The sequence below is a fragment of the Thunnus thynnus genome, chromosome 7 (assembly GCF_963924715.1).
Source record: "Thunnus thynnus chromosome 7, fThuThy2.1, whole genome shotgun sequence".
Lineage (NCBI taxonomy): Eukaryota > Metazoa > Chordata > Actinopteri > Scombriformes > Scombridae > Thunnus > Thunnus thynnus.
In genome coordinates, this window is record NC_089523.1 from 29,641,597 (window position 1) to 29,654,234 (window position 12,638).

Sequence of the window (12,638 nt, forward strand, 5' to 3'; positions counted from 1 at the left end):
AGGCTTGTGGTTTTTGACCATATTGTACTTTACAGAAGTTTAAACCCTGTGGTGTCACTATACAATTATACAATACAATAATAGTGTGTTTGTGGAGCTCAGCAGCTCTATATTATGAACTTATCACACTTTATGGTAGTACATCTTGTCTAGTATCACTAATATTTATACAATACTTCTAGAAACAGAAATAGATATCTGTTATATTGTTACTGTTAAAATCCCCCCATATTACTACTGTATTTCATGTTACTACCTTGGTGCCATTTATAGAAGTGTAGTAACCTTCATAGTGCTTTAGTAGCTATTTTTCCTTTACTAAACACTGTTGTGATGTATCATGGAGGTCAGTATTATAGGAATACAATAGTATAGCAAAAGGATTATTGTTTATAACAATATATAGCCAAGCTACATTAAGGATAGAGTGCTTTTTGACACCCTGCTTGTTATCATCCCTGTGTTGTTTGGATGATAGACAGCTTCTCTGGGACACTGTAGCTCTTTGCTGCTGCTCCGTTGTGTATCGGACCACAAGGTGACTGTTTTTATTCAGATTTGTGGCAGGCTGCAGGCTCGGCACTGGGCGTCGACTGGCTTACAGATGTTGTTTCGCTCTGCTGAGGTGAAGTGAGTGGAAGGGGACTCAGTGCAGTGTGTAAAGTGCGTACTGCGTGACGTCATGGTGCAAGATCCGGTGTGTGTGTGTGTGTACAAGAGGGAGAGAGAGCGATGCCATCCCTGTAAGAACAATATAGGTTTATCTTTTAGACGTTTTTATGAAGTGACATCATTCTGGATAAACTTTAGGAAAAGTCCTTAGGGGTTTAGACCTGAATATATTATACTCTTATAGCATATACCATCAGACTCAATACAAATGTCTGAAATTTTCCAAATAATTGTCAAAGTCAGTATGTTATTCTGTTTACTGGTTGATTTATTGGCAGGACACTTACTATGAAGCAGCCCAGGCATTTGTTGTGCAATTGAATCTTGAGTATGTGGCTAACGGCTAGTGGCTACATCTAAATACGTACATCTTTTGCTACGTTGCTGTCGACAGATCAGTGAGAAACATCGCACGGCAGGAACAAACTTCACCACAGCTCTGATAAAAGACAGCAAAGCAGAAAACAGACAGAGTGAGATGAATAGTAAGAACAAGAACACAGAAGCGGAGCAGAAACTTTGAACGACAGTATACTCCATCATACCAGGTGCTATTTGGCAGGTATATCAATATCGCTGCATACATCGTAGCATCATCTAATCTTAACATACTATTCTCTTCACCGCAGCCCGCAGAAACCTGCTAGCTGTTTAAAAGTTTAAAAACAAATCAATTACATATTTAAGATGAGGCTGCACAACATTAACAGGATGTGGCCTGTTGATTGATATATATATATATATATATAACGCCAGTCATCAGGCCAATTTATATGTAATGATTATACACAGGAATGTGTATGTCAGTATTATTGGTTGATAGGAACATTGACAAACAGTGATATAAGGCAAGACAAGACATCCTAAACTCTATTTGACCATTTAAATCTTTACAGACTATATATTTAGCAAGTAAGTTTAGGTTTAATATATTTCTACACAATGTGACGCACAAGCTAATTTCCTTCTATCAGTGAACATGCGTTAGATTACTGACAGTATTGTTATGTTTTACTGGAGAATGATAAGGATGTTTACCTCCCTCAGACCCTCCAAAGTGAATTTAATTGATACTCGGTCTTTAGATCGATCAATAGAGATTCCGGAAGCCGAGCGTGCTCCTCACGGTTGTCAATAGTCAGATGACATATCATCTAGATAGCAGAGGTCATGGTAAATGTCCCCGAGATGTTTTGATCTGCATGTGACGATATTGATGAGGACTGCTGTGTGTGTGTGTGTGTGTGTGTGAATGTGTGAGTGTGTGTGTGTGTGTGTGTGTGTGTGTGTGTGTGTGTGTGTGTGTGGGGTGAAAAGGGGGGGAAGTACACTGAGGGTCTGGTCCCCATTAAGCCTTAGAGAAACAGAGACACAGAGCTGCTGCCACTGACTGATTAACACTGGCAGCTGTCTCTCTCTCTCTCTCTCTCTCTCTCTCACTCTCCTCTTTCTATCTTCATCTTCCTGCCTTCCTGTCTCCCTCTCTTCTCTCTTTCTCCCCTTCTCCCTTAATTCTCCCTATTTCACCTCCTCCCATGTCAGCTTTTCTGCTTCACCGTAACATCTCTCTTCTGTAATGTCACCCTACATTCTCTATCGCTCCTTCTCGTACTCCTTCACTCTATCCCTGTCATTTGATTATGTCTGCTTCTTTCACTCACTCTATCTCTATCTCTCCATCTCTCTCCGTCTCTAAATCAAACCTCTAAATCAAAAGACACGGACAGCCAGACTCCCGTGATCCACATTAAGCTGTTCTTCGATCATTACTGCAGCAATGTGATCAGAGAGAGGGGGAAAAAATAAAACATCATCACTTAAATGGTTACCGTGTCTGAAGAATTGATCGTAGTGTGGGAGGTGTATTTATCAATACACAATATCTGATGTGGAAATGCGGCTTGAACATGAGAGGAAGGCTCGGTACGTTTTCTGGTGAATTTCCAGTTGGAGCTGGGTTCCAGTTGGAGGTTGGAAATAGAGAGACACATGCAATTAGTGTTTCAGATGGTGTGTTACATTATCATGTTGACATTAGACAACTCAGTTTTGAGAACTCTCTCCAGAGATTTTGGCCTTTTTATCGATTGTTCTTATGTCACGTATCTAGTTACATTGCATCACTTCCCATTATTAGAGAGTAGACAGTTCTCCAGTCGCCATTCATGATAGCACCATGATAGATCACTGAAGGAGGGAGATGTTTAATAACCCAAAAGAAAACAGGTTGTTCTGAGATCTAATGAGCCCCAGACGCTATACCGAGGAGCTAAAAGTTCCTTCAGCACAAATGTGATTCCACTATGAACAGATAAAGGATTAAAAGATTGGAGTTTGACGGAGATAAGAGAAGCGAAACAAGTTGTGTGATTGTGTAATGTTGGTTTGAATTGATGTTGGAATGATGACACGTCAGGTGCAAAGAGAGATTTAATAGGCCAGAAAACCCCACCACTGACTCTTTTTCTGCTTTAGTACATACATATCAGCATTTAAACAATTAGCAAATAAATGACTTTTATTAGTTACTAAAATCTCATATGGGCTTATGACACACGTTTTAAGCAAATGTCTGATAGTGTGCATCTATCTGGGAATGCTTGACATAAAAGACCGACATGCTTAAAGGCCTCTGAGACTAAACCTGTGCAAAATCTCTGAATATTAACTAAATATATACTAATCTAAGAGAAGACAACAGTGTGCATTTGCTCGTTTTGCAGCATCAACCTGCTTTACAGTTACACAGTTTTATATATTAACAATCCTTTGCTGCCCAGGACCAACAGTCTTTGACCGCTGAACACACACTACTGTTGGCAACTGAACAGTTTCACTGCAGTATTTGGGGGTTAAGTGGCTGCTTCAAGGGCACCTGATATTTGGCATCACATGTATTGAAAAGATAAGTAACTCTTTGGTAGTATGGCGGCGTCATGCCAAATGCTAATAGCCAAAACACAAACTGCGGAGGCCAGACAGAGAGGATGGAAGGTGAGGGCGGAGGGAGGATTGGGAATAGAGAGGGAAAGGACAGGAAGGGAAAAAAGTGTGAAGGATAATAAAAGGAGAGAGAGCAGGAAGGCGGGTGCCGGTGCTTTCATTACACCGTCGGTGTAACGGTGATTCATTGTGGTTACCAACAGTGACAGCGTAGCCGGGGAGAGAGGGCAATAATAACACTGAGTGGTTTAGAGGAGAAAGCGTAACGACTGACAGTATACAGCACTGCACACACACATGTATGAACTAAAAATGAACCAATTCATCAAAAAATAATTGAGATAATGGATAATGACAGTTACAGCCCTAATATACACCTTTAAAATCATGCTGCGTGATGCAAAAATGTGTTTCAAATATTCCTCTTTAACTATATATCAACATCCACCACAATACCCAGTAGTAAAGGCTTAGCTGCAGTCACACTGTGTCACTAAGACAGACAGGTAAGAGTCTGACTTGTGAAACTTCAACATAAAGAGAACAACAGTTGAAAGAATAGTGACAGAGCTGAACTAACACACTCAAACCACCCAGAGGGGGAAAAAACAAAGATGGCCACCCTGAATATAGAACAATTGTTTTTAGATGCTTGTCCTATAAAGCAGGTTAGGGTTCGGATCCACCAGGGGGGAAAAACAGAGATGCCTCATGTGATCTAGATTCTGTCCTTTAAAAGTGAGAGATGAGCATTTGAGTGTTGGTTACTACTGTCGTCTTTCTTAGAGTTGAACTGTCAATCAGACCGTGTGGGTGGGACATGACGTCTTTTTCCTTTGATTTTCTGTTAATGAAGTTTATTGTACAATTATCAGTTACTCTGCATCAGGAAAGACCAACCAGACATGCTTGCCTATCATTTATTTATGTAAAAATCTTCTTCTTCTTCTTTATGATCATATTATTTATAGATAGAAAGTCAGGTCTTGTGTGTGTGTTTCTGCTGTAGCTAGTGCGGTTAAACAATGTATGTGGGATGTTCAAGAGATCACACACACACTAACACACACACACACACATACACACACGTACAGTAGATTATTCCTGCTCTTTCGTCTAGCTCCATAGAGAGATCAGAGAGACTGCTGCTGTTTAAAGGTTTGATCCTTCACTGTTAAAGCAGCAGACTCTCTATCCTGGACTGACTGTAACATGTGAACTCTGTAACCCCGTGGAGTCAAACAGGACACACCTCAGAACCAGAACTACATCCCTTTTTCAGTCTGGGAACGACCTTTATCTGGATCCTGATCTTAGAGATCTTAGAGAGTACATAATATCAGCGCAATTAATCAACGTGAAACAAGATACTTCACTCACTGTCGTCATTATAAGCAAATAATATTCTCAAATCTAATTTACTGATGAGAGCTTTCTGCACTGTGTTGTGTTTGTGAGCGTTATAAATGAACTGGGGGGGAGATGAAGCAGCAGATTTACTTTATTTACATTTCTAGTGCAGCTTTGTGCTCTTAGGTGTCGATTACTGATCAACTTCCCATACTGGCTGCTGTGAGGGCAGCAGCATTACTCAGCACTTTATTTTTTGACCCTGTAGTCAAAAAAAGCCTCATTTAAACTCTTTGAAAAACAGGGAAATTAGTCCTAGAAAGATAACACTGTATGTTTCTCTTCTTTTCTGTAAAAAATTACTGGAAAGTAATTTTTGCCTGCAGTTAGAAATCATCAGCTGAGTAGAGACAGTCTGATAATGAATCTCCAGCACAGTTAATGCTGGAAGTTGATTGCCCCATAACTTTTCCATAGGCTGTTAAAGTGAAAAGGTTGTACTAAGGTAAAATAAGTCTCTATGTGTCTGATATTCAGGATATCTTTATTTATTTTCTGTTACATGGACAACATGTACTACAGCATTTTATCAGCCATACATATTCTGGATTGCATCTGACTCACTGAAGCACAAAGACAGGCATTGCCTTCGCTTTTAAATAAATTAATTATAAAAAAAAAATATTAAATAAACTTGCAGATGATGAGCCATCCTCTTGTCAGTCCAATCAGCAGAGACAAGAGCAAAAATAACTGTTTATTATACAGATGATATGATGATTAAGTGTTGTCAAAAGTCTTTGATGCTTAGACTATAAAGGCAGATTTTATGATTGAGAGACATCAGTCCTGAGCAGCAGCAAGATAAATCCCTCCATAGAGTCCAAATACTGGTGGTTGTGGTGATGACTTCTGAGACTGATAAGGCTGATGAGGTTGATGATACACTGATGAAGACCAGGCGGTGATGAGGAGGTGGTATAGAGGGAGAAAGCATATTTAACATGATCCTTATTATGCATGAACACGCGTATTAAGGTGAAAATGTGAAAAGTCTTTGGCGATTAGACCTCATCGTTATGCCATCATATTTATAAAGGGGAAGTGAAGGTGAGAGTAGAACAGGATATCCCCCGATGGAGTCCAGACACTGGTGGTTGAGATCTGGATGATGAGACGAGGAGCAAGCTTCTGGTGACCTGGCGCTGACGTGATGAAGTGGAGGTGAACGGGGTGGAGGAGGAGGGTCGTGACTATTCGCGCTGAGATGACAGCTGACAGCGACAGCAGAGAGAAGATAAGACTTAAAGTTTGCAGCTAAGTCATGATAGGCTGATAGAAACCTGATTTGTTAACTAAGAGTAACGCCCCTAATCAGCTGATACGAGAGAGAGAGAGGAATGAGAATGAATGAGTTATATATAGTCTTCCTGCTTGAACTTAAGCTAAGCTACATTTTAATGTTTGCATCCATTGTTTTCACAGTTTTGACTGGCAGTAGCTGGAATTTTTATTATTATAAATACATGATGCACCCCTTTTATATGGGCTACACCTCTTTAATATCCTCCTTAATATTTTCTTATTTATATGTATTAAATAAATATATTTTTTATTAAATATTTAAATGATAGTTTGGGAGTTTTATGCTATCAGAATCAGCTATTAGAGGAAATGCTGCTTGTGTAAGACAGAAGCCACCAACTAAGATAGCGGAATTAATGTAATGTTGACATTCAGATGTTTAAACATGCAGGTTTTCACATTCATACTACACTGAACACAAATCAGCTCAGTGTTTGTCTTTGTTTTAATCTGCACCATCTGAGATTAGCTTCAGGCTGTGTTCAGTCTCTGGAGGGAAATAATGAAGAAACTCAACATCTCACTGCTGCTGCTGTTACTTATAGAGCAGAAAACGGGATAGCCAGGAGTGCGTTTGTGTGTGTGTGTGTGTGTGTGTGTGTGTGTGTGTGTGTGTGTTCATATGTGTCAGATATAGTGTTGACCCTCCTGCCTGGGGCTGTCTGATTCCTCAACAGCTGAGTCTGATTATTAGAATAAACGTGATAACACACACACACACACACACATCAGAGCAGCCCTGCGAGCTTCGAGTTTGATTGATTGAAAGACACCAGGTGGTTGAAGTTAGGCAAGGATCACGGCAAGGAGAAACACACACACACACACACACACACACACAGTATTTTGAATGACATGACAGTGCGGCAGTCTGACTGATGTAGCTATTGTTTCTCCTCTGCGTTCCACTAATGGGATGTGAATTGTATTATCTTATAATGTGTAATATTACAAATGTCTTATAATACACGTTTTCTGTTCTTATACTGTCATATCAGCTGAGAAAGCAATATTCTTATGTTTTTAAGAAACAACATGGCTTTAAAATGCTTTCTCAGCTTAGCTTAGTTTAGCTGTTTTTCCTTGTTTTATTCCTCACATATAATTCCCGCCTCCATCACTCGGCGCATACATCCGAAACGATCCTTGAGCTCAGGCGGGAGTGTTTTTCTGTGTCGACTTTTCCCCTAGCTTCATGGTCCGGAGATATCAGTGGGTTCAGTCTACTGTGGAACCGTGTCTCAGCTCTCTCTCACACACACACCCTGAAGGGAAAAGGGGGATATGAGTGAAACATGTACGGGGATTTAGGGGAGAAAGGAAACACGGGGGGCTAGTTCGTTTGCAACATCTGGAGATGAAACCATCAGCTGTCACTCATCTAAGACTTCCAAGACAAAACGAACCGACTCATGTTGTGATATTTCTAGCGCAGCTGCGAGGGAGTTTGATAGCAGACAGTGTTTTTTCAGTGATGTTTAAGAGGAAATGTCAGGTTTCGGTGTCAGTTCCTCACCATCAAAGAAGAAAAATTTCTGGAAGCAAATGTCATGTTGAAGCTGTAACTACTAAATATACTGTTAAGTTTTTACCAGATTTCAGGATTTTGTTTGCGTGAGAGCTTTTGTTTTCTCAAGATAGAAGAAATAATTGCTGCCAATTTTGGCAACTGTAGTTTTGCATCTACTGTAAAAAATATCTCACAAGTAGCTTTTCTTTTTAGTTTGCATTCATTCATAGTTCAATCCCTGAATCTATTCCACCTATTTTTTTTAGCTTACTTTCCAGTAAATCAAAATCATATTCTGTAGGTTTCACTTCTACTGGTTTCCACTGCACTCCTCTATCTGCTTCATCACCACATAGAAAGCACTGTAATGTTATTCTCTCCAGAGAGAACAGCTAAGTGCATGTGCACAGCTACCCCTCCTCTCTCCTCTGTCTTGCAGGGCACGCTGACATTTACTCGATATGGCTATGCTGTTTTCCAGGGGTTTAGGTATAGTGACAACTGTGAGCTTGGACTTTTGTTGCGGTGGAGAAGGAGAGGGAGAGGGAGAGGCCTCAGAAGAAGAGATGGGGGTGAGGGCGAGACAAAGACATATACAATAAAAAAAGGTTGAGGCAGAAAATGATAAAGAAAGCTTTTAAAACTGTTTGTACACTTTCAGTTATCTTTTACTTGAAATGCTGATTAATCAATCAACCACAATATCATAATAATCCTCAGATCCAGTTTTTTTTAATTAATTGAAACCTGAGTGTTTAATGACTTTATAATATAATCACACAACATGCAGAACGCTGTCGTGGTGATGTGATTAGTGCATTCTTGTATTTGTCTTTCCAGTATTTTTGATTGATAGCCAACTAATCATTTCCTGGATTTGGTTTTTGCTCAGTGTGTGTGTGTGTGTGTGTGTGTGTGTGTGTGTGTGTGTGTGTGTGTGTAAAGGTGGGTTATGAGGGTGAGTTGGGGGAAGGTACTGAGGGGTGTCAGTGGGGCATTTTTCATTCTGTCTTATCTTACGAGGCATTTCAAGGACAGGCTTCAATGGGTGCAGAGTGGGGTTAACACTGGTTTGGTCAATGGTTTCAAGGCTGAAGGAGAAGCCCAGTAAAGAACTGATGCAGAGAGGAAATACTGGACTACTTTTTGTAACTAAACCTGATTTTCAAAATATAACCTCACCTCAAGTTTCAACTCAGCCATCATCAACTGTAATGGCATTTGTAGTGTGAAGATGCCACAACAGAGCCAAAGAAGATAGCATATATAGGCCAAAACAGTGGACAAATTGTATTCTAAATGTAAAATGTAGCTAAGTATTGTGAATATACAATTAATAAGATGCTGCAGTTTCCTTCATCACATCTCTAAATCATCGGCTTTGTCCAAAAGGCAGCAGCTTTGGAGAAGAGCACCAAATGGCATATTTCATGTCCTACAGGCATATCTGCTCTTTAACTGGAGAAACGGTTGCATGTGTTTTCCATCCATCCATCATATGTGTTACACAAGGAAGGAGAAACACGGGGGGGGGGGGGGGGGGGGGGGGGCAAGGGAAACTAATGCAGCATTATAGCATTCCTCCGTCCAAAAACTGTCTTTTCATTATTCAACACAAACGCACTGCAGGCTTGGATGTTACACTTTTAATCCAGTTTAGAGAACAGTGTCTGCGGTCAGCGAGAGTTCATGTATGTTACAATATATTCTGTTTCACAGTGGGAGGAAATGATCGTGATTTTCAAAGAACCACCACTTCTCCACTGTCCATCTTTATGTGCAGTTTGTTCCAAACACTCATTTTTTTCCCAAAATATGCCTAAAAATACACTGAATACACTAAAGCAAAGCATCAATCACTCTAATTTGCAAAATATAGAGACCATCTGCTCTTTTTTATTATAATTATTATTTCATTTTTGATTTTTTAGGGATTTTTGCAATAAAAAACAAACACACATAATACTCACAAAACACCCAAATAACACAACAGCAAACAACAGAAAGGAAGACAGAGTCAACAACAGTGTCAGCAAAACAAGTGACTTGCCCCTTCCGCCAGGAAGGACAAGAGGAAGAAAAAAACAAAACAAAACAAACAAAAAGAAAACACACATGGATGCTGGACTGCCAGAAAATCAGTCAGTGTGCAGAATAAGGCAGAGTTTACACAGAATAAAGATAAAGTAGCAGCAGAGTTCATGAGTTATACTGTCAAGTCTCAAAAACAGCTTCCATAACTTCAAAAAACAGTTTGGCTAAAACAAATCTGTTGTATCTCAGCAATAGCAAGCATCTCATTGAGCCATCTCCTGGTGACGATGGAGACTTCCAGTTTGGTGATATTAATTTCTGCCTGCTTTTGATGAGAGGGAAGATGAGAGGGAAGAGTCTTTGTCCTGTCAGAGCAACCAAATATTGCCAGTCTGGCTGAATGTTTAGATCAGAAATGACAGAGTACTGGATAGTGCCAGAATAAATGTGATAGTGACCCTTCAGTAGTGAGACCATCTGCTCTTTATGTGACATACTGTAAACTGTTGAGGCACAGGGAAGATGATAAATATATAGACTTTTAAAAGGGGTCAGTGGAATACAAGGAGGGAAGTGTAAAATGCTAAAACAGATGTACAACATAGACAATTCCTTTTAGCTACAATTTTGCGGAAAAATCAGTTTAAAATCTGCCTACAAGTGAGAAAATCAGGTTAAATTTTCACCCAATCGGCTGATTTTTATGACTTGAATATGTCTTGAACACCTCAAACAGAAACATGCAGGGTTTGAAACATATTAGGAAATTATCTGCTCTCTGTTAACAGGAATCTGTAGCTCTATCAGCTCTTCAAATTAATGCATATGAAACAGATGAATATCAGAAAATTGAACTGATTCTACACATTTTTTTTTTTTGTAGCATTTTGACGTTTTGAACATTTTTAATTCCTCACCTCTCAACCTATGTTATTTCTCAGGGAAGTTATTTTTATCATCCACTTTTTTCAGCTGTCAATGGGAGAGACAGGAGAGATGAGACGGAGCCAAATATTTTTTTTACTCTCTACCTCCCACCATCCTTTGAATTATCACAGAGATTTTATTTTAAGCTTCTTTATTGTGAAGCTCCGTTGCCACGCTAGGACAGGTGCTGCATTATTCATGAATGGTAAGGAACTGTTACTAAGAGACTCCGCAGCGCTTTTCCTTCCCGTATTATTTGTGCATGTTTGAACACACCCTAATTAAACGTGTATTAATTTAAAGTTAATTTTGCGAGAACGCCGTTGTTAAATATTTTGCCCTCGTACAAAATTTTGAAATTGTTTCAGTGTGTGCTCTCGTGGCTAAATAGGGTTTTAAAAGCTGTCTGATGAGGTGTGTGATGTCATTTAGAGTTTAATTATGAAGTGTGAATGGCCCTTTTCGCCTGTGGGGATGTGTTTGATGGTTACACGGCACAGGAACACAAGAGAAGGCGACGGCACCTGTCCTCAACACCTCTCCTGCTCTCCTGCATTGTGAGTGTGTGTATGTACGTGTATATATATGTGAATGGGTTTTACGTACGTGTGTATGTGTGAATCATGTGTTTACACATGTGCATGTCAGTCCTTGTGGTGTAAGTAGGCCAATAAAGATAAGCTTCAGGATTGTTGCTGCAGATATTTGTGTGCAAATGTTAATTATTCTTTATATCTGACCATTAAAAAGCCAACAAAACAACAGCATTTCAACTATTTTAACCAAATCTGTCCATCGAGAGTGAACATCACGTCTTTGGCTGATGATGACAATAATTAAATGTTCATCTGTGTTTGTCTATGTAATAAAAGTACCTTCAGGTTCAGATTCAGGCCAATATGTTCCCATACACAACCTGCAAATTATTGAAATCTTCACCAGTTTAACACCGGACAGACTTTATGATTCATATCTCTGTGCATGTGTGTGTGTTTGTGTGTGTTTTGCAGGGCGTCGGGCGCGATGGCTAATGCCTCCCCAGACCTGGACAACGTGGAAGCCCAGCGCCAGCTTAACAACAACAACCGACCAATCAGCTCTGGGTTCTGGGAGACGGAGTGTACCAGCTCCAAGCTGTTCGAGTGCTCCCGCATCAAGGCCCTGGCAGGTCCGAGGTCACACACACACACACACACAGATGAGCGTTCTCATTCACGACACAGACGCACACGATACAAACACGTAATACGTCAACGTTAAGGGCCTGATGTCGATTCTTTGTTGTTTTGAATTTCAGCATTGGAAATTTCTTATCTTATCTTAAATTTTATAACTTTTGAACTGTTTTATCATGACTTAAAACAGACAATACAAATCTCATATTTTAAAGTTTCAGCAGGTAAAGTGTGTCAGATAAGGCGGTAAGCACAATTTGACTAAATGCAAATATCATCCTAACTGTCTCAATTTAGAGAAAGAGATGTTTCTCACATCTTATCCATCATCAGCAACTAAATCTGTCGTCCCCTTTGATTTAAAGCTGATTCTTTTATGTCCCTCAGACGAACGAGATGCGGTGCAGAAGAAGACTTTTACCAAATGGGTTAACTCTCATTTGGCCCGAGTGTCCTGTCGCATATCTGACCTCTACAACGACCTGAGGGATGGATACATGCTCACCAGACTGCTGGAGGTCCTCAGTGGAGAGCTGCTGGTGGGTACTGACACACACACACACACGCACACACACACACACACACACACACACACACACACACACATCTTTCATACTAGATGTTTCATAGGATGAGAAGTGAGGAAGAGTTAAAGGTGCAGT

The 12,638-nt window shown here is 40.0% G+C and overlaps 1 protein-coding gene across 5 annotated transcripts in view; it reads left to right on the forward strand.

The window, feature by feature from the left end:
- The window catches only part of LOC137186462 (spectrin beta chain, non-erythrocytic 4-like), an 82,873-nt gene that overhangs the window by 2,485 nt on the left and 67,750 nt on the right, over nucleotides 1–12,638 (forward strand). For all 5 annotated transcript variants that reach the window (XR_010929017.1, XM_067595415.1, XM_067595416.1 and 2 more), the window contains exons 3-4: nucleotides 11,812–11,969; nucleotides 12,364–12,515. Coding sequence is in view for 4 of the 5 variants with exons in the window: in XM_067595415.1 (XP_067451516.1) it covers nucleotides 11,825–11,969; nucleotides 12,364–12,515 (297 nt within the window). In the remaining variant the exon portion in view is untranslated. The remainder of the gene's footprint in view (nucleotides 1–11,811; nucleotides 11,970–12,363; nucleotides 12,516–12,638) is intronic.